Genomic DNA, 21,970 nt, shown 5'->3' with positions numbered 1-21,970 from the left:
TTCTGATCGCACTCTATATTCATGTCTTGTCCTCATGGCGTCACATTTCTAAAAGCGTGAAACTAAAGTGCCGGGTCACTATTCAAGCGTTTCATCAAAGACTAATTTCACTAGCGTGACGAGACAGCCCGGTGCACAAGAGGCTGTTCCTACGTGCTTTATTGTCCGTTCCTTGCCGTTTTGGGGTTTTTCAATTGACATGTTGCTGTTGGTCATGTGGGCTTCATCTGGCCTTACCCGAGAGGACCTGACTTCAGCACGTGTTTTAACCCCAGTTAACCCCTACCGTCCTGGGCCCAGCCTCCACCTCTCTGCTGCTCAATAGCACCCGTCACTCAGCCTGCCCAGTAACACAGACCACCTGAGGGGACGTCACACTGGGAGTGTGTGTGTGTGTTTGAATGGCTGCGTTAGCAAGTAGGATCAGCATACAGATGTAACCGAGCTCATTTGCTGTGTCATTAGGTCCAGTGAATGGGAAATGCTTCAAATCTGCACCAATGCATGGATAAGATAGGAATGAGTGGAATTATTGAATGACTGTGTGTGTGCGTGTGTGTGTGTGTTGTACCTTGCCCTCCCACTCCTGCAGGACTTTGTGCAGCTCTCCCTCCTTGGCGTAGGAGCGCGGAGCATGTCCCAAACCGTTGGTCTGCAGGGGGTTGGCACCTGCATGGACGGAAGCACACACACACACACACACACACACACACACACACACACACACACACACACACACACACACACACACACACACACACACACACACACACACACACACACACACACACACACACACATTACATACAGTTTATACACAAAATACTACTTTTCTTGCTTTCCCTCGTTTTCTTTAATAAAAGAGTAAATGAGCAAAGGAAGTGCACACCCGGTTGCTGTTGTATCTCTGACCCTATGTTCTCCTCTGTGTCTCAGATTCCCCACATTATCCATGTGATTGGCGCCAGCGGAGCCCCATGCAGGGGCCCGGCGGGAGGGGGCGGGACGTCGATGCAGCACAGTCAGGTGAGGGGTGAAAGGTCCCCAGTCACTGCGACCGCTTTGGCCCTAGAATGGCCCGGCAGGGGGGGGGGGGGTCCCCATATCTGCAACACGTGCCGATCCTTACACACTACCCTCTGACCCCCTACATCCGCTTCCACGCCCCCTGACTCCCCCCGCTCTCCATACACCCCACGGGGTAGGGGGCACGGCTGCAGATAAAACACACACTTCTGCACAGTGGGGAGGGGTTAAAGACGTCAATATAAGATGACCAAACCGGTGGATCCTTTAGAGAGCGTGAATTGATGTTCTTTGACGGGACTGAGGGGTCAATAAGACGCAGCGGGCGCCAGGCGCGTGGAGCTACGTCGCGTCCGTCGGTGCGCGCGCTTCGAGTGTGTGTGAGTGTGTGTGTGTGTGTGTGTGTGTGTGTGTGTGTGTGTGTGTGTGTGTGTGTGTGTGTGTGTGTGTGTGTGTGTGTGTGTGACGTGTGTGTGTGTGTGTGTGTGTGTGTGTGTGTGTGTCAGGACCGTGGTAGGGTTGTCAGTGGCGGTGCTTAGCAGCTGCCTTCTGCCCTGACCGGGGCAGGACGTCCTAACCCTGATGGCCTCCCGGACACACGCGCCTCCACACAGACCTCGAGCCCCTCTATCTGGCTAAAGGCTCACGACGGTGATCCCCTCCTACAAGTGACACGCTTTATAAAAGGGACGGAGGAAAATAATTGTTTTGATGATTAAATGATTGTTAATAATCGCACTGGTAGCACTCAGTGTTCAATCGGCTGAATACTGAGCGGATATCTGTGAACAACCGATCTATAACCGCAGTTGTATAGAGGCAAACACACTGTTGTGTATATTGTTTTCCTTGGTATGGATGCTAAAACCCTGATGTGCGTTTTAATGTTTAAAGTTTGAACATGAATATGACGGCTCGAAACCAGTTTCAGTTCAAACACTTTTTCCATAGTGAGCAATGTTATTTGGTCACCATGAGACTCATTCTCAGTATATACTGTATATTTGAAATCACACACGGTCCGAGCGACTTTAGACTTCCTTCAAAGCGAGTAATCCATACAAGGTGTGGGTTCCAATCCTGGCAACCGTGCTGCAGAGTAATAATCACTGTGTTGATTATTGATATACACCTAAATGTTGTCCTGCTCTCAGAGCTATTGATCCACACAACAATACACACACCGCCTGAACATCAAGTGAAAAATGCAATAAACCAACATGCGCACTGACACACACACACACACACACACACACACACGCACAGACACACGCACAGACACAACCACACCACCCACCCACCTTGGACATAATAAATAGCATCATTTAGGGCTTTAATATCGGGCCAGCCCTCTGGGCCAGAGCACTTTATAACAGGATCAACACTAACGACACTTAGCTCCACTGTTGCTTCGTCTTTACTCTCTCTCACACACACACACACACACACACACACACACACACACACACACACATGCTGACCCAGCCCACCACCCCCCCCACACACACACACAGACAGGCACCCAGATGATCCTATCATTAGCAGTTCTTTAGTTATGCCTATTAGGCCCCTCCTACGCTCTCCTCCCCTTCGCTCCCCCCACTTTCAACGCAATGGCTGGGAGGGAACCCCTGCCGCTCTTTGTGTGTGTATATATGTGTGTGTGTGCGTGTGTGTTTGTGTGTCTATGTGTGTGTCCTTCCGCCTCCTACCAGCCCCCCGCCTGCGGTCAAGGGCCCGGTGGAGGGCCTGAGCACTGAGGAGGGGGTCCCCATGCGGGCTTGGGGGCCGTGGGCAGGAAGGGTGCCTGAGGGTCGGCCAGGAGACCGGTGATGGATGGAGGGTCCGGGCCCAGGGCACGCTCGGGCCAAGAGAGCGCAGCCAACGCTGCTCGTGTGACACTCAAGCACACACACAGGGGAAATAACCGGCTATAGGACGTGTGCACACACACTCACACACATACAGGCCCCCCCGACCCAGCTAGAGCTTAACACCTTCTTGTGCATACATTCACATACACACCTAGGTCTACACACACACACACACACACACACACACACACACACGTCCTAAAGGTATGGCCGTTTATTATGTCCTGCGTGATGGAGGGCTGAGCAGGAAAGATGGATCACAAACGTGGAGGAGGGAGGGATAGATGTGAACGATAGGATGGGCAGAGACGAGGAACAGAGCCCAAAACATCGTACATAGAATCTCTGTGTTCCATCATGTCTGAAATAAGTCAGGCCACTAGCTCTCTATCTCCACACACTGTGTGTGTGTGTGTGTGTGTGTGTGTGTGTGTGTGTGTGTGTGTGTGTGTGTGTGTGTGTGTGTGTGTGTGTGTGTGTGTGTGTGTGTGTGTGTGTGTGTGTGTGTGACGGAGCGAGTACATGATATCACAGTTTTGTCGTTATTGGCCTTGATGCTGGCGCCTTCCAGACGGACGGCAAACGAGGAGTCTGTTTTTTTTTTTTTTTAATAGGATTTGCCTAAAACAAATGTCCCCGTCTTTGTGAAGTTTCTTACCTTTTTAATACAAAAAATGCCTCTGTGGGATGTTTGATTGTGTTAGCAGAGCAGGGTGGGGGGGAGGGGATTGCTTAGTTATGCAAAGTGCTCAGATAGATGTGGCAGAGGGACGAGATGGAGACAGAGGTTTTGGACAGTGGGCGCGCCATCCATCATAAACTAAATGGAAGAATGGTCTGCATTTGAATAACGCTTCTCTGGCCGCTATGAGGCCTGGCGCTTTAACAGGTGAAGCCTCCCTTTAAAGGCGGCCGTGCACTCGCACATTTAAGCGTGGCCGTGTTTAAGCCTGGCAATGCGGTAACCAGCAGCTTGTCTCTTAGGTGTCTGGCTAAAAGGAGGAATCAAACCTACAACACGTGTGTGTGTGTGTGTGTGTGTGTGTGTGTGTGTGTGTGTGTGTGTGTGTGTGTGTGTGTGTGTGTGTGTGTGTGTGTTTGTGTGTGTGTGTGTGTGTGTGTGTGTGTGTGTGTGTTTGTGTTGGACATTGAGATACAATCTCAAGACCCATTAAAGCAGTGATTCTCTACTGGTGGTTCATGAGATATATAAGTGGGTCGTGAGGTCATTTTTGAGTGGGTCGCAGAGCAAACCTTAATCTTTACAACGAAGCCCATGAATTAAATAATGTGTCAATGGTAATTCATGCTTCAAGGGCTTACTATTTAATTGAGTTTGGTAAAAATGATCACAGCTTTTTGTTGGCTCAATGTTTTAACAGTAAGTGGAGGCACTGTTGATGGGGTATTATGGTTGGTTATCGGTTAAATATCTTTTTTACTTTCGGGTTGTGACTGAATGACTAATGACTCATGTGGGTCCTGAGGCTAGACCGGTTGACAACCAATGCTGTAAAGGGTGTATCCCTTCAAGTACCAGAGCCCTAGCAGAGAGGTCAGAACTGTACAGAACCCTTTCTAGCGATGCAGAGACGATTCCCAATAAGCATCTCTTGGATACAAATGCTAGTCGATTCGGGCAGCTTCTGTAACAGCTTTCTATAGCAGTAACGTAGATGTAAAAACCTAAGCACACACACACCCACACACCCTGTGGTTTCACCCCCAGGGCGTGTTTGGTGCTGTGGTCACAGTTCAACAAGGACGGCCTTGTTTAGGAGCAGTTCGCCTGGAAACAGAGGGGGGGAGGGGGGGCAGCCCCCAGGGCCTATGTGTGTGTGTGTGTGTGTGAGTGAGAGAGGGAGAGAGAGAGAGGGCAATATGATGGTGAATCGAGGACAGGTGCGAGTGTGGTGATCAATTTCTAATGCTTGTTATATTACTTGGGTTGGGGTGGGGGAGGGGTTCCACTTTTAAAAGGCAACATTGCCTACAGCTGGATATTCCAATGAGAAATAACATTAATCTGGATAACAAACAGATTACACGCGTTATTGAATAGTTATTACTTTTCCTCACACAAAGCTGCATATCTGCATATTGCGACTCATTTACCCAGAACTGCACATGGTATTTAGTCTCAGCCAAGTGTAATGAATGTAAGATTGTGATATTTGGGTTGTGTTGTAGTTTTAATCATTACTATACCCTTAATTAATAATTAGTTTAAGGGAAGCTCCTTGTATTTGAAAACACCCACAACAATGTTGATTATTAGTAATTTGACCTCATTGTATTTAGCAATTAATATTTGTAGATTATCTTCATGTTAACAATTTTAGCATCGATTTGCTAGCAAAAACCAAAACGTCAAATCTGAAAAATCTGTATTGCATGCATGCGTAAAAGCTAAGCATGCAATTTTAATATTTAATTTTGATTTGAAGCCCGCATATGTTTACATTTCACTTTGATATCCCTCAGAGAAATATGCAGTAGTTCGATCATTGATTTGTTTTATGGTCCAAATTACACCACCCAAGAGCTATGTTTGAAACAGAGAGCTAGTCTAATTCAACCAGGACAGAAACAAATCTTGCCCATTAACCTCAGGCCTCAAAAGACTCCAAAAGTCATCATTGTGTGGGTAGGGGAAACATCACTAGCGTGTGTTACGGCCATTCTGAAGTATCCCTTCTACGTAGTCCCTCTGCTGTGTTTGATAACCCACAACAGCGCTATACAATTCAACCACTGTTAAATTATTTAAATTGTGTGTGTGAAATGTGAAATGGCAGCCTGTCCCCATTTAATAATCGGAGTATGAAAAAAACAAAAACACACCAACAGAACGAATATAGTGGATGGGATTAGTGGTGCGCTTGTGGTGGTGGTGTTATTGGAGGGGTGGGGTCCTACCAGCCTCCAGCAGCATGGAGACAGTGCGGAGGTCGTCGGCCAGCGTGGCGTAGTGAAGGGCCGTGCAGCCCCTGAACCCAGCTCTGCTGCTCAGCCTGCTGCTGAACTCATCCTCCCTGGACACCAGCACTGGGGAGGGAGGGAGGGGGAGAGAGGGGGAGAGAGGAAGAGGGAGAGGGAGAGGGAGAGAGGGGGAGAGAGAGGAAGAGGGGAGGGAGAGAGAGAGGGAGAGGGGAGGGAGAGGGAGAGAGGGGGAAAGGGAGAGAGGGGGAGAGAGGGAGAGGGCGAGAGAGAGAGGGGGAGAGAGGAAGAGGGAGAGAAAGAGGGGGAGAGGTAGAAAAAGAGAGAAAGGGAGGGAGAGAGACAGAAAGTGAGAGAGAGGGAGAGAGAGAGACAGAGAGAGAGAGAGAGAGAGAGAGAGAGAGAGAGAGAGAGAGAGAGAGAGAGAGAGAGAGAGAGAGAGAGAGAGAGAGAGAGAGAGAGAGAGAGAGAGAGAGAGAGAGAGACAGAGAGAGAGAGAGAGAGAGGGAAAGGAGAGGGATAGAGGAAGGGAGAGAGAGAGTGGGAGAGAGAGAGAGACAAAGGGGGAGGGGGAGAGACGGAGACAAAAGGGGACAGAGACAGGGGGTGAGGGAGACGGAGAGAGACAGAGACAGAGACAGAGACAGAGAGACAGGGAGAGAATAATAATGAATTAGGGAAGGAAGTGAAGCAGACAGTGTAAGAATGACAGACAGGATAATGTGAAAGAAGGCAGAAGGGAGAAGGAGAAGGGTGGAGCAGCAGAACACAAAACAATAAGAAAAGTTGTATTTCATCCTTTGTAATGCATGCATATATTCACAAAAAAACATTTTGCAGTTGCTCTTATATCTATTGTTTGCGCCCAACCAAATGAGAAAATTAGTCCCAAGCATAAACCATAAATCCAAAAGTAGGCGAAAAAAAAGACGTTGATATCAGAGGCTCATCCTAATGTGACATTTACAGTGGAAGGGGAGCAGCTCTCTCTCAGTATCTCAGAAAGGAAAAGACAAAACGCCCGTCTCCAAAAGCTGTCTGAGGCTGAGGAACCGACTGATGTTGGTCTTGGTTTAATTCATTTCATAGGAAGCCCCCCCAGCCCTCCGCCCTGGTCGGGGCTGGCCAAGCGTTCAGGTCCAGCTCCCCCTGGTCTAGTGTTACCATCACCGGACCAGCACCAGGCCTGGCGTGCGCTGATGACATCACCGACCAGGACATTAGCTCCCAGACCTTCGAACCACACCGTAGTCTTATCCTGCTCTCTCCTGAAGACTCCCTCCTTCTACTCTGAATCACCCCCCCCCCCTGCCCTTCTTGTCGTCCTCAAATCTTTCCTGAAGACAACATCCAGCTCCTCTTCCTCTCATAAAGTCCTCTGATTCCATCTAGCCCCCCCCCCCCATATAAACGTCCTACCTTCCCTCATTCACAGCCCTTCACTTCTCCTCTACTGCGCCCCCCCCCACTCCCGCTCTACTGGGGCGTCCTCTGTGCTCTGCGCCCTTCTCTCCTTCCCTTCCTCAACCCCCTTTTCCCTTACTTCTCTTCTCCTCCTTTCCTTCATCAGTCTTCCCCTTTCTCTATCCACCCCCACCCCTCCCCCCTCGACACACACACACACACACACACCCCCCCCCCCCCCGAACTCTCTTTCTCTTGCAGTCTTCCTCTGCAGTGTTCTTTTATGCGTGTGTGTGTGTGTGTGTGTGTGTGTGTCTGTGTGTGTGTGTGTGTCTGTGTGTCTGTGTGTGTGTGTGTGTGTGTGTGTGTGTGTGTGTGTGACTGTGCTGTCTGGGCGGGATAATCATAGCTAACCCAATAAAGCGTCGCACAGACCCCTCCAGCCCATCCATCAGCGTGCGTCTGGGAAATGCTTCCCCACGCCGCGGCGGCCCCCACGCGGACCCAAACCTGACAGCCATATAAATGTCTGCAATATACATAACCCATATAAATATGTCTGCCGAAACACAATGAGGGGGGGTTTGGGTGTGTGTGTGTGTGTGTTTGTGTGCGTGAGTGCGCGCTTGTGTGTGTCTTAGCTGGGATGGGAAAAAAAGACACAAATAAAAGATACACCATGCATCACAAAATAAATAAAATAATATGGAAGAAATGAAACATGTACGTATATGCTAATGTTTATGCAAATGCTAATGCCTCGTAACGTTTTTTTTTGCTGCAGTTAGGATTCATATGCGTAATATAACAACCCTGAGAATTGCAGGCGCTTGAAGACACACACACACACACACACACACACACACACACACACACACACACACACACACACACACACACACACACACACACACACACACACACACACACACACACAGGGGGCTTACCTTCTAGCGAGTGGATGCCTTTCTCCCGTGATGTGTCGTAAACATTGTTGAAATCGTCTCCAGCATTGGGGTCAGCCCCAGCGTCCAGCAGGACCTTCACAACACTGGAAAACACACACACACACAAACACCAGCATCTAGTCAATATCGTTGAGATTCAAACTAATAATAGGCTCACATATTATGGCAAAACTCTCTGTAGAAGATAGAAACAAACTAGAAAATCTATGACCCAAAGCAGACTAAAGAAAGCCCCCTCCCCCCCTCCACTCATACACACAAACAACACACAAACAACACACACACACACACACACACACACACACACACACACACACACACACACACACACACACACACACACACACACACACACACACACACACACACACACACACACACACACAAACACCCCGCAAGGCCAGGGTGTCAGCATACGATTTGAGTCTAATGAAAATGCATACCTTTGCAAAAAAGCACTGCCATTCTTCAACAAGTCACTGATAAGGCTTCCCAGTTACCACGGCTACCTACCCTGCACCCAGTGTGTGTGTGTGTGTGTGTCTGTGTGTCTGTGTGTGTGTGTGTGTGTGTGTGTGCGTGTGTGTGTGCATGTGTGTGTGTGCATGCATGTGTGGCTGTGTGTTTCTTGTGTTTCTGTGTGTTTCTGTGTGTGTGTTTGTCCATTCAGCAAGATGTGCATACTTGTGTGAGTACATTGATAGTAAAAGGGTCTGGCTCATTTCCGGCACAATGGGTAGGTGGATGGCTGGTTCTGGTATGGTGGCTGGTGTGTGTGTGAGCGTGCGTATGCATGTGTGTGTGTGTGTGTTTTGGTGTGCGTGGGTGTAGTCCTTCACTGGAGCGCACCGCACCGTCCTATTAAACAAACACCAAAAACCTCGGCAACACCAGTCACTGTGACCTAACGGACAATCCAGGTGGACACACACTAACACGCACACACTTAGCCTTACCACCCTGAACGTGAGCTATGACTTTGACTTTAACCCTGAATGCCCCACCCAGTAACAATGAATGCCAATTCCACAATGGGGAGGCCAATGTTAATCAAAGAAATGTTAACTGCTCTTCCATATAGCTACGTGTAACCACAACTGGTGCAGCTATTCCAGAAGCCAATTCCACTACTACTGCTATGGAAAAGACAATGAATATGTAAATATTGGTTTCAAATGGCGTACACAGCTCCCAATTTGGTTCTTTGCAGATATAGGCTGGAGTGCGTTTTGCTGAATCATAGAATATGATTATATCCGGTTTTATCCTGACTTATCTGATTTAGTATATGACATTTGGCAGAAGCACGTTTTATACACTGTAGCCATTTCTGTATGTGTGTGTCATAGATTGTTGTGTGGGCAGACATGGTGCAGCCCTAGTACAGAAGTACTGGGTTTGAGATAGAGGGGGGGGGGGGGGGCTCCTTCTTTTGTTACTGTATCAGAATTGGGGGCGGGGCCCGGGATGACCCTTGCAAGCACTTGTACAAACAGGCAATTGTGCATCTCCCACACACACACAGAGCTGGGCAGGAGGGTGAGAAGACAGGAGGTGGGCCTGAAAGGGGTTAACAGCGTCGGAAAAGGTAAACAGCGAGGGATAAAGAGAGGAAGGAAATGTTGTGGGGGGGAGGGGTGGAGCAAGAGGAGAGGAAGGAGGGAGGGGGATGATGAAAAGACAGTTGGGCAGAAGAAAAGATGAAAGGAAGGAGGATTTAATTATCAAGGAGCCTCCAAAGGCTGATGAGCTTGTGTGAGCAGTTTATCGTTGTTGCTAATCGACTGATGATCGAGTGGCTAACTTTGTTTAGGGAGCTGCAGCACTCATTGAAGGCTAACCGGTAACAATGTTAACGGTTGGACTAGAGGACTTGGCACAAACTTTACTTACTTTAATCAGCGGCTGAGAGAAAGTCAAACAAGGAGTGGGCAAACACATCAGACAATGGGTTCTCACAATGCAGTTTCCACTGCAAATCAACTACAGCAAGGATGATAAAGTGTTACATTTTTTTGCAAGCTTAATTTCGCTCAGATGAAGAGAACAACAAAAAGAAAGTGAAAAGCAAAAAAAGAAATGATCTAAATGTACCCCACGAAAACCAGGGTTTGAATAAACGCCTTTAATGTGGGCTGGTACTACTTGGATACGAAATGACTTGCTCATGGAAACACAAGTGTCAATGGCCGATACTAAGATTTCTGATGTATCGTCTCCCATCCAACCAAAACACCTTGCCGTCCCTGCACCTGCCCAACCCATTTCCTCTGACCACCCCCCTGTCCCTGGGGAGGGCTGACCGCCTGCTTAAACAGGTGCAGGCAGCACAGCAGCATGAGTGACCCTCCAGGTTAGATCACGGCCAGTGTCCAGCCTCCTGATGCGGGTGTTAGATTCCCAGGCCTGCCCTGGAGGGGAGAGCAGGAAGCAGACGCTTCCGCTTGACCTCTGCAGGACAGACACCGGAGCTGAGCTGACCAACCGTGTCCCGCAGCACCTGGCCCAGACGCAGACCCCCCCACTTGACCTCGACTCACCTGCAGCCAGGGCACTCGGCCCACAAGCAGGGGGGGACGGGGGGATGAGGGGGGGCACCAGTGGCTCAACAGCTGGACATTCATCCATCCATCCATTGATTGATTCACAAAGAGTGGAGGATTAGTGTGGCGATAAAGGTGTAAGACGACCACACACACAATCCTACCACGAATTAACCCAAGGTTTCAGTCTGCGATTGAATAAAGTAAGTATATATCTTACTCCCAGTGTATTTAGGTAGTGATTCTGATGTGTATTATTTCATGTATTTTAAATTTGTTGTGAATTCGCTTGAGTCCAATATTAATCTTGGTGTCAATGTGAATTAGCGTGTGTGCAGTGTGCACGCCTGCTGCTGTACCACTGAGCAGAGACGGAAGGGAACCTATCAGAGAGCCCTGACGCCAGCAGGAACCCTTCATCACCGCCCTACTGCCGCATTGGTGACGAATGATATGACTCCTTCAACAGTCGGCCGCTCCTCACCCGACCACCGTAAACCCTTCATCCCAGATCATCCAGGCCTCCCCGCCATAATCCCACTCCACCTCGCTGTATTAGAAATAACCCTCACGCGCTCTCGCTCTCTCTCTCTCCCTCTCCCCCCCCCCCGTCGTCTCAGACGGGAGGCTCGGCCCACCGAACGGTCACCAGGCGTTCCGCTCGGCCGGGCCCTCTTTGTGCACGTGAATGAAAGGAGGGGGGCAGAGGAGGCCGAGGGGCAGGGATGGAGGCGGCCATTGTGGGGTTAGAGAGTGCAAACAGCGAGAGGCCGGGCCCCCCCCCGTGCATCCCGCGTCGTTTGACCAGGCATCAAAGCTAAGCAAACACGACCCCGTCCCTCTCCGCCCGAGCACCCATGGGTGCCCCGCCCTTCCGCTGCGCCCCCCACCCCGCCGATCCTGTCGGCGGTCTGTGCGCCGCAGGCCGGGACCGCCCAGCCTCTTGTTAAACCTCTTAAACTCGAGGTTCCCCCGATTTGGGAAGACGGTGATCGCCCTCGCAGCAAAAGGCATACAACACTGTCCTTATTATGTGGAAACAAATTAAACCTGAGGAACGCCGCCACAAGCACATATAAGTCATTTATACACACACCAAACACAACTCCAACACCAAGCATATTACTTAGACAAATTAGACAATTAAAAATAGGCTGGAGCTTAAGAGGGAGTGTCTCGTTTAAAACGCTTAAAGCTGACAAAGTGCCCCCTCTCATTCACAAAGAAGAAGAAACTATATCTGCTCATGGGCTCAGAGAGGTAGATGCATTTTGTATCGAACGAAAGCCGAGAAGAGATCTCGCGCTTTCATATACTGTGCTCCACTGCTGATCTGTCCTGGGATCCCTGTTTCCCGTAGAGCATCGTGAGCGGCCTGGGGAGGACCGGTGTTGGGCGTTCAACAGGGCGTACCCTTATCACCTGTATCTCTGCGGGCCCCGGCGTGAGGAGGAGGACGACTAGCGGTACTTTGTCAGCGGCGGGCGGTGCAGACTCTCAGCCTCGCGGCGGGAGGGACAGAGAGTGTGTTCCTGAGTAACGATCCCGCCGCTTTTCACTTAACGGCGGAGAGTAACGGCTCGTGTGACCGAGTAAGCAACCGCCGCTGTGGAGTTATGATTTTTCATGGGGGGGGGGGGGGGGGGGGGCTTGATGTGTGTGTGGACCTGCTGGATGGAGGTTGGCGTGCAGAGAGAGCAATGGCTGGGTGTTTGTGAGAGAGTAGAGAGGGACAAGAGAGAGAGAAAAAGGTAGTGAGGGAGAGAGAAATAGATTGGGATAGAAAGAGAAAATGGGGGGAAGAGGTACAGAGAGAGGGAAGGAGAGAGAGAGAGAGAGAGAGAGAGAAAGAAAGAGACAAGGAGAGAAAGAGAAAATGGGGGGAAAGACAAAGAGAGGGGCAGAGAGAAAGAGAGAGTAATGAGTGTGTGTGTGTGTACGTGCATAGTATGTGTATGTTTGTGTGTGTGTGTGTTTTGTCTTTCCTGAAGTGGTGAGGGCTCACTTGGGGCTTGGAGGATGGGATGAGACACTGAGGATTGTCACCGGCTGGCTGAGTTATAGCACTCATAATACACACATACCCACACTGGAACACCCCACGCACACACACACTCACTGGAACACCCCGCGCGCACACGCGCACACACACACACACACACACACACACACACACACACACACACACACACACAATATTTGTAACAAAGTGTACAGAGCAACGCATCACTTTACACATGACAGATGGCATACATCAAACAGATGTCACATTTGCAAACACACAGACACACTCTCACACACAAAATTACTGAAAAAGGAGCAAGCAGTCAAATGTTCCAGAGGCAGTAAGCTGAGAGGATCTATAGCCAGCAAAAAAACTGCAAAATTCGAGCCAAAAATATTGAGTCACTCATTGAGTGATTCTGGAATATGAGATGACAAAAAGTAGTAGGCTTAGACAGTAATACAATGAAACCATATCAAATATTGAAAGAATTTCCCATTACCGAATAAATAAGATCTACCATGTCCCTGCATACAAAGGCATATTGAATAGTCGGCTGAGATTAGTCTGTACCTGTTTGCTAGTGTTTATTCCCTTTACTATGGACATTTCTTATTTTACGCATTGGACTCTGGGTCAGCAGGGTGTTTTTCGCAGTATTAACTGAAGTTACAATCCCTCAAAAAAATGGTTTCAACGGCTACCGGGTGCATTTCTAATTCATTTTCAGAGCCCAGCTCCTAAATGTCTTTCCAAAAAGCGGCTGAATTTGAGGAGAAAGAAAAAATCCCATTCTTGTAAATTGGATTTAACCAGGCCTTAACCTCAGCCCCTCTCGGTGTTGTGTGTGTTCTGGGGGCCACGGGGGCTAATTTAATTTGCCTGGATTGAGGGATGGGGCTGTGGGTAAAGACCGTCTGCCAGCCTGAAAGACACTCTCTGCACTTCAGAAGACCTACTGTAGCAAATGGGCTATGGGCAGGGCTCCGTTGCATGCATACAGACACACACACACACATATAGAGACACAAACACACAAAATATGATCACCACATAAATAATCACACAAATAGTGCACACACTACACAGAGTGTAGTGTGTGTGTGTGTGTGTGGGGGATACGGATGCATACAAAGACAGACGACACACACACAGACACACACTCAGACCTGTGTTGGCGGTTCATGGCTGCGACCATGACAGCGGTCCAGCCCAGACGGTGACGGTGGTTGGGGTCCACTCCCTCCTGCAGCAACCTGATGGCAAACAGGAAACAGGAAATGGTTATGATTGGCCATCGACTCAACTCCAGCAGCTAACGAGTTGTACAATTGCTTATTCCAATTAGGCATTTTTTTATTGAGTTTGGCTGTAGTTAGGATTCATCATTACTATACATCAATAAGAAACGATGGGAAATGTCAATCTGCTGCATGTGGACAAGTAAACTGCTGGTTCCGTAGCAACAGAATGGTCCAGCAAATGGATTCAGAGTCTCTTCTCTTTTGTCTCTCCGTCCACATCCCCATAGGCCTGTGCTGGTGCCTGTGTGCCTGTGTGCCTGTGTGCCTGTGTGTGTGTGTGTGTGTGTGTGTGTGTGTGTGTGTGTGTGTGTGTGTGTGTGTGTGTGTGTGTGTGAGAGTGAGACAGGTGTGTGTTGCCTATGCTCTGAGCCCCTGAGGGTATGACATCAGGTACGAGAGTATCCTAGCGCTCAGTGTGAAAGCGATCTGTCCGTCCCCTCCTGGGTCTGACCGGCAGACAGTGTCGTTTGTTTACCGTCAACACGGTGGCCTCCCGTCTGGTCTCCCTGCTCTTTTCTTCCCCACAGCCCTCTCCTTTCTGTGGGGATGTTTCAGTAGAATGCGCTAGTTGCCTCGGTGCTTTCTATGGTTGTTTGAATGTCCCAATGCCCCCTCAGAATTATGTGGAAGGGAACAGTGGTAGGGGCCAAATCATCTTTTTGGTAAGGCAGATGCAGATACTGTTTGAATGACGGCTATGGTGTCATACATTTTTTATTTTTCTTTACAATGACAGATTTAGGGTTTGCTTGCTTCATTAAATCTGTATTCATATATTTTTTTAAAAAGAGCATCTGGTGCGTAAAGGTGCTCCGTCTGGCGTCCTCCTGGCTCCAGCTGTTAAACAACTGTTGTTGCGAAGCAGTCCTCCTTGAAACCCCAGTGGAGAACCAAAAAATACCAAAATCCCCCACCTCGCATCCAGTGTCTTTGGACAGACTCCCACCTGACACCCCCATCGCGGAGGACAACTCAACCAAAACACTTAACACATCTGTGGCTGTCGGGGCTAACTGCTCGTCTGTGTGTCTGTCTGAACTTAACTCTGCTGTCACCTTCGCCATCTGCCCCCTCAGAGCCGGTAACACAAGACCTGTAGCTCCGCGGTGCATGAAGCAACACGTGTCTCACTCAGACCTACGTGTGAATACACGTGTGTGTGTGTGTGTGTGTGTGTGTGTGTGTGTGTGTGTGTGTGTGTGTGTGTGTGTGTGTGTGTGTGTGTGTGTGTGTGTGTGTGTGTGTGTGTGTGTGTGTGGCTTTTGGAAATTCATGCGTGGCCTCTGTATGGATTAACACAGCAATCTCTGTGTTTATGGGAACATTATAAACCTGTTAGTACAATATGTTCAACTGATTACTATACTTTACACTCATGTCTACTTTCAGTCAGTGAAAATCAAGTTTCATGTTGGTTAAAGTATTAGGGTGTGTACATTCAAATGAGTACACACACACGCACACACGCACACACACCCCCCGTTGTTATGGACCTGTTCTGGGAGACTAGCTCTTGGGGTGATGGGAAAACACATAGGACTGTGTTTGAGTTTAAGATCAATTTGTGTGTGTGTGTGTGTGTGTGTGTGTGTGTGTGTGTGTGTGTGTGTGTGTGTGTGTGTGTGTGTGTGTGTGTGTGTGTGTGTGTGTGTTACATGGAGGGCTAAATGAAGGGTGAATTGCCTCGGGTGAAAGGCTGCCTAGTCAAAAGACAGAGTAGAGATACAGACCGCAAGGTCTTATGGTAACGCTAACTGCAGGGCTCAATGTGGCTGAGGGACCGCTCTTCTTCAATTACCTAATTTTGTTGCATTTTAAAATACACCACTTCAGTCTAATATAAAGGTTCACACAACCCCAGAGACGATACACAGGCTCCATCTAGTGGTTGCTATTTGGACTACAACAATACTAACACTACTAGTGCTGTCCAGCTTATTGCTCCCTATTGAATCACCCCCTGCACTCCTCACACTCTGCATGTTGTTACTACTCAGTGGAGGAGTGCCTCCTTGCTATATTGCTCTCCTGATTTTAAAGTGTGTGTGTGTGTGTGTGTGTGTGTGTGTGTGTGTGTGTGTGTGTGTGTGTGTGTGTGTGTGTGTGTGTGTGTGTGTGTGTGTATTTTACCTGGTAACATCTTGGGAGTTATTGGTCCTTGCTGCCTCTAAAAGTGCATCACCTTAAAGTGCAGAAACATCAAGGTCATGAAATCATTGACAGATGGGACAATATATTCTGCATTTATAACCATCATCTCAGTGAAAAAGCATACAACATCGACATGGACATTAGACTGGGTAGCCCCGCCTGTTCTGCCAGCGATTTGAGCTCGCCCTGCACCTTTAATAGGTCCATGCCCTGCACAAAGCTCGGGAGAAGAGCAATTCATTTCCTTCTGGTTCCGATACGTTTTTGCGGGAGCCAAACACCAATCTGGCTTTTCCCCTATTGTCTGGTTAACACAATGACGACAGGGAAGCGACGACAAGCAGCCAATTGGATACAGAGTCAGTTGAACTAGGCCCGTTGATCACGCCTCTTGTGCTGAAGAAAATGACAGCAGCTTCCCCAGACCAAGGTTCAATCTACGATTGAGCTTGGTCTTGCAATAGCCAGACTACATGGACACACACACACACAATTTATACAACTGCCACATACCTTTGTTATCAGAGTCTTTCTTCAGACAAAAGGCCACAGCTGCAGCAGACAATACGCCGGCAGAGGCCAAGCCATATGGGTTAAGTCCCCCACTTTTGCCCTGACCTTGTCCTCCGCCATCTCGTCCACTCTGCTCCCAGTATTGGCTGTTATTGCGCCCACTGCTGGCCAAGGCTGCCCAAGAACCACGGCGGTTCTCAAGGTTTGAGAGCCACCTTGTGGCAATGTGGTGGTACTGCACCACCGGGTTAACATTAGCATTTTTAGGCTCTTCGGCAAGGATAGCTTTTCTTGAGACGCGGGAGGTAGAAACGATGGGGTTACGATTAGCGTCAGTTGTTTTCCCTAGGCCTTGGCTTTTGCGATCACTTGTACTCGTCTGAAGTACCCGGCTACATGGTGAAAGGCTACGCGACCTTCGGATAAATAGCCTGCTAGGAACTGATGTCAACATGGCGATAAACTCACCGGTGGGCGGTAATAGTAATATGTCAATAGAATCACACCAAAACGGCAGGTACACGGATGTTATTTCCCCGTCATTTAGGATGAACCCAGGTTGAAGACCAAAACACCATCAGCGAAACGAAAACAACGACAATGCAACGCTGGATGTGACTAGAACGCGCAATGGCATCTGGGGAATGTAGTTTCGTTAACGAGCAATTTCCTTTTTTGCTACCATGCGCTGTTCTAGCACAGCACTTTGTAATTGTTTTGACATTAGATTATTCTGAAATTGTATCCACACATTTGATCAATTTTGAATAATATTAAAAAGGGTATACAGGAGGGATTTTATGGGATAAAGTTGTTTTGTGAAAGTAGTTATTATAAACGGCCGCCAGATGGCACTAAAGTATCCGAACATTTAATTACTATTTCATATACTGTTGGGTCAGGTTATGAGTTAAACATGGTCTATGCAGCAGGATAAAGTCTAAAAACAGGTTTATAAAGACACAATGCTGTGCAATAAATGCAGGAAAGCATCAGGTCGAAATATATAAATTCTCGACAGGCCTACCTCTAGCATCCAGTTTAGTTCTCAGCAGCAATGTTGCATTTTGTGATTACACTTGATATAATAGATGCACATAAATACAGGAGTTATGGGCCAGACATATCTTGCAACACACATAGACTGGCACATACCCAGAAAAGCAGTTTCAAGTAATACTTCCCCTATTCTGCAAAAGTGCAAATAGACAGAGGCACTCAAGTTCACACATATCAATTTGAATGCTAGATTAGATTTTGGAGGAGTAATCAAGCTAATGGTTATCAGACTAACCATCGGGCTGTGTGATTCTATGGGTGAACTAATCACAACTAATGAACACTTCAATATCAAGCGTGAGTTTATTATAGCATGTTTATGATGATTTTTCTCTATTTTTCATAATTGTCATACATTAATCATGCTCCTATAGGGGATGTTACAGAGGTGGGTCTGCGCGTGCACACATGTGTGTGTGTGTGTGTGTATGTGTGTGTGTGTGTGTGTGTGTGTGTGTGTGTGTGTGTGTGTGTGTGTGTGTGTGTGTGTGTGTGTGTGTGTGTGTGTGTGTGTTTGTGTGTGTGTGTGTGTGTGTGTCCGTGTGTGTGTGTTCCGTTTGCATGGGGGTTAAACCAGTAGACCAAGAGTGACATGAGAGCCAATAGCTTGAATAAGCAGCTTGAGAAAGAGACAAAGGCTGGGGGGTAAGCCCTACGGTTAGATAACCATTTCGGAATAGTGCAAATTTTTTCCATCATAATCATAACACCTGGCCCGTGGAGGCTGTGAGTGTGCGGGTGGCATAAGTGTGGTAACTTAAAGAGCCTGCAGAGGCGGTCCCACTCATAGCTGTCAATCATACTGTTTACGTTTTCCAACTGGTCATACCTCTCATACTTATGCTCCTCCCACCTTATTATTACAATCATGCTGATGGAAGGACTTATTATGTGTCATTTTGTTGACTCTCTATTATGCTGCAATTGTTTCAAAATTTGTATCATTCAAAAGACTGTTGTACAAAGGAACACACTGCAGGATGGACTTGATGGGCTATACAGTAGTCGTTGTGTGACTATTGCATTTTATAACCAATGACCGCCAGATGGCACTAAAGTAAAATATCTCAAAGAAACGTGGTGCAACATTTAATTACTATTTCATGGCCTGCTGAGGCAGGTTATGGGTTATATATGGCCAAGGACATGAAGGATGAATTGGTCATAGGCAGCAGGAAAGAAATGCATGAAACCTTCACATAAGTTCTCCACTGCTCTATATCTAGCATCCAGTTGTATATAAGCACTAGCATTGTGTGTTTACTTTCTTGGATTCCACTTCTATGATAGATAAAATTGTTATGTTACTGATTATGTGATGACATTTTTCATTTATTACATTGCACACAAACACACACACACACACACACACACACACACACACACACACACACACACACACACACACACACACACACACACACACACACACACACACACACACACACACACACACACAGACACCATAGCCGTCATCAAATAGAAATGCTGTTTCGATATAATAGTTTCCCTATATTCTGCCAATAGAAAGAGGCACAAACATACACAAATATAAATAATGATATATTGGGTTATGTAGGTCTGCAGCATAACACATGGGTTTTTAATCTCGCTGTGTAATGCTATGGGGTGAACTAGTTACAACTGAGGATACACATTAATATCATAATTTCGGTTTACTAGAGCGTAGTAAGTCATAGCCTTGAGCAAACACTTAGTCTGCAGTAGGGGGATGCAATAACTTGAACGGCTGACGTCGATTGGGTAGAAACTATTTTTTGTAGAAGCAGATGCTCAAAAGTTAAGAGATTTGGTGGCCGCTAGAAATGTGGTCTTAGAGCTGGGATCACGTGTCAGAAAAGGATGGAAACCACTGCTCTACATTATTCATGCTCCCATTGAAGGGCAGGATATTGTCGTGAGTGTGTTTTGTGTGTGTGTGTGTGTGTGTGTGTGTGTGTGTGTGTGTGTGTGTGTGTGTGTGTGTGTGTGTGTGTGTGTGTGTGTGTGTGTGTGTGTGTGTGTGTGTGTGTGTGTGTGTGTGTGTGTGTGTGTTAGGCTTTGTTTGAATGGGGTTAAACCGGTAGACCAAGAGCGACATGAGCCATAGCAATAGCACTAATAAGCACCTTGAGAGCGGGGGGTTTGTGTGTGTGAGGGGATGGATGGATGTGTGTGGGGTGGGGTGCTGGGGTGGGGGGGTAGATTGATACTGTAGATGGAGAGATAACCAAGAACAGGTTGAGCCAGAAGCCGGGCGCGCCCCCATTTCAATAAAACCTGTCCCGTGGAGGTCGTGTGCGCGTTGCCTCAGTGCGGATACTTAAAGAGACGGTCGGGGGGCGGTCCCACCTAGAGTTGTCAATCGTACAGTCGATCCGTTCGCCAACCGTGGTTGTCTTCCCTCTCCTCCTCCTTTTCCTCCTTTTTGCTGCATCTCCGACCACCTGCAACAGAGAAGCAACGATGGAGAATTGCTGAAAAAGAATTACGCCGACCGAAGGACACGTTGAACTGCCACATCTCTACCGTCTACCTTTCCTGCGTCGACTTTTTATCCAGAGATATCCAGACCAACGCAAGAGAAAGAAACGCGGAAAGAAAAACATATGTTTGGGCTGAAAAGAGTCGTGTGGACCCTGAGTTGACCGAAACTTCTTTCATTCACCCCGATTGATGGGAATATCTTCATTTTTTAAAACATTTTTACAGCATATTATTGCTGCATAATAGGGGTTATTTTGCATATGCTACTGTGTGTGTGTGCAGAACAGTAAACTGTTTGATCTGAGTTTGTGTGCATAGCGCTGAATACCTCGTCTGACGAGGGCATACACAGATTAGACTACCAGTCGAGGAGCTTGAGTCTACAAACGGCCCCCGTGAGAGGGAAATGTAATAAGAGAAGTTATTCTCATTTGAAGGCATACGGCTGGCTGGCTCTCCCGTTTCTGAACTGATCTGACGTTACTGCCCGGTCTGTACCGCTTTTTTGTCTCTACCGATTCACTGCCTGCCTCTTCCGCGAATCTCTTCCCCGGCCTACATCCTCCCTGTCTCTCCACCCGTCCCCCGGTGAGTATCCCGGTAACAAGCCATGTCTGGAGGGAGTGTTGCCATCCCGGATGACCAGGCGTTTGCCAGCTTCAAGGCGGAGTGTCTATGTGAAGAGGGCTGGAATGTGACGTACAACAAGTCCGGCACCACGGTGTGGATCCAGAGTTTGGATGAAGAAAGGTCCCTCCACAAGATCAAGGTGAGAACGAAAAAACGTTGAACGTTATATTTGAACCCTATTTCGTTCATCTTACAGAAACAGTCTGGGGTGGAAGGTCAACACTGAACAGTACATGGTCCCATGCCATGAAAGGCAGATTTACAGGTCTGCTGATGTGAATGTATATAGAGAGAGGACAGGTAGAGATTGTCCATAGTAGTAGTTTTATATAACCCTCAATTAGACAGTGATAATATGTGTGTTACCATGTCATATTAAACAGATAGTTGTAGGCTTAGGCGCAGCATATGAAAGCATGTGATTGTCCAGAGACAGCCTCTTGCACATAACTTGCACATCATGTTCTTTTTATTTCAATGACAAAATACAGAAGGTAAACTGAAGCATGTTGGACTGTTTGCCCTTATATTCTGAGTAAATTCTATGTGTACTTAAGGTGGTGTATGTTTGTTTGTGTGGGTGTGTGTGTGTGTGAGCACTGCTTAGCATCTGCTTAGACAAGACAGGTGTTTCTTCTCATGATAGCTCTGCAAACAAAGTGACTTAGAATTAATACTGTCTCTCTATTCTCTCTCTCTCTCTCTCTCTCTCTCTCTCTCTCTCTCTCTCTCTCTCTCTCTCTCTCTCTCTCTCTCTCTCTCTCTCTCTCTCTCTAACCCTGCCTCTCTCTAACCCTGCCTCTCTCTCTCTCTCTCTCTCTCTCTCTCTCTCTCTCTCTCTCTCTCTCTCTCTCTCTCTCTCTCTCTCTCTCTCTCTCTCTCTCTCTCTCTCTCTCTCTCTCTCTTTCTCTCTCTCTCTTTCTCTCTCCCTCCCCTATCCCTTCTCCAACTCCCGCCTCGCTCCCCTCTCTTCCACACACACATGCACAAACATTGAAATAGTTGGATTATGGGTGGGTCCTTAATCTCTAACTGCGGCTATACCTATATGTCAATATGACATCAC

General features: G+C 47.8%; 2 protein-coding genes across 2 annotated transcripts in view; one reads left to right on the top strand and one right to left on the bottom strand.

The window, feature by feature from the left end:
• The window catches only part of clpb (ClpB family mitochondrial disaggregase), a 23,149-nt gene extending 5,795 nt beyond the window's left edge, over positions 1-17,354 (bottom strand). The window contains exons 1-6 of the mRNA XM_056610797.1: positions 16,729-17,354; positions 16,195-16,246; positions 13,930-14,016; positions 8,192-8,295; positions 5,820-5,948; positions 542-669 (exon numbers count right to left, since the gene is read on the bottom strand). Coding sequence (XP_056466772.1) covers positions 542-669; positions 5,820-5,948; positions 8,192-8,295; positions 13,930-14,016; positions 16,195-16,246; positions 16,729-17,182 — 954 coding nt within the window. The 5' untranslated portion in view covers positions 17,183-17,354. The remainder of the gene's footprint in view (positions 1-541; positions 670-5,819; positions 5,949-8,191; positions 8,296-13,929; positions 14,017-16,194; positions 16,247-16,728) is intronic.
• Positions 17,355-20,078: 2,724 nt separating this feature from the next.
• stard10 (StAR-related lipid transfer (START) domain containing 10) overlaps positions 20,079-21,970 on the top strand; it is a 12,759-nt gene continuing 10,867 nt past the window's right edge. The window contains exon 1 of the mRNA XM_056611857.1: positions 20,079-21,043. Within this exon, the coding sequence (XP_056467832.1) occupies positions 20,885-21,043 (159 nt within the window). The 5' untranslated portion in view covers positions 20,079-20,884. The remainder of the gene's footprint in view (positions 21,044-21,970) is intronic.

This window comes from Gadus chalcogrammus, chromosome 16 (genome assembly GCF_026213295.1).
Source record: "Gadus chalcogrammus isolate NIFS_2021 chromosome 16, NIFS_Gcha_1.0, whole genome shotgun sequence".
Classification (NCBI taxonomy): domain Eukaryota; kingdom Metazoa; phylum Chordata; class Actinopteri; order Gadiformes; family Gadidae; genus Gadus; species Gadus chalcogrammus.
This window is presented reverse-complemented; position numbering and strand designations above follow the sequence as displayed.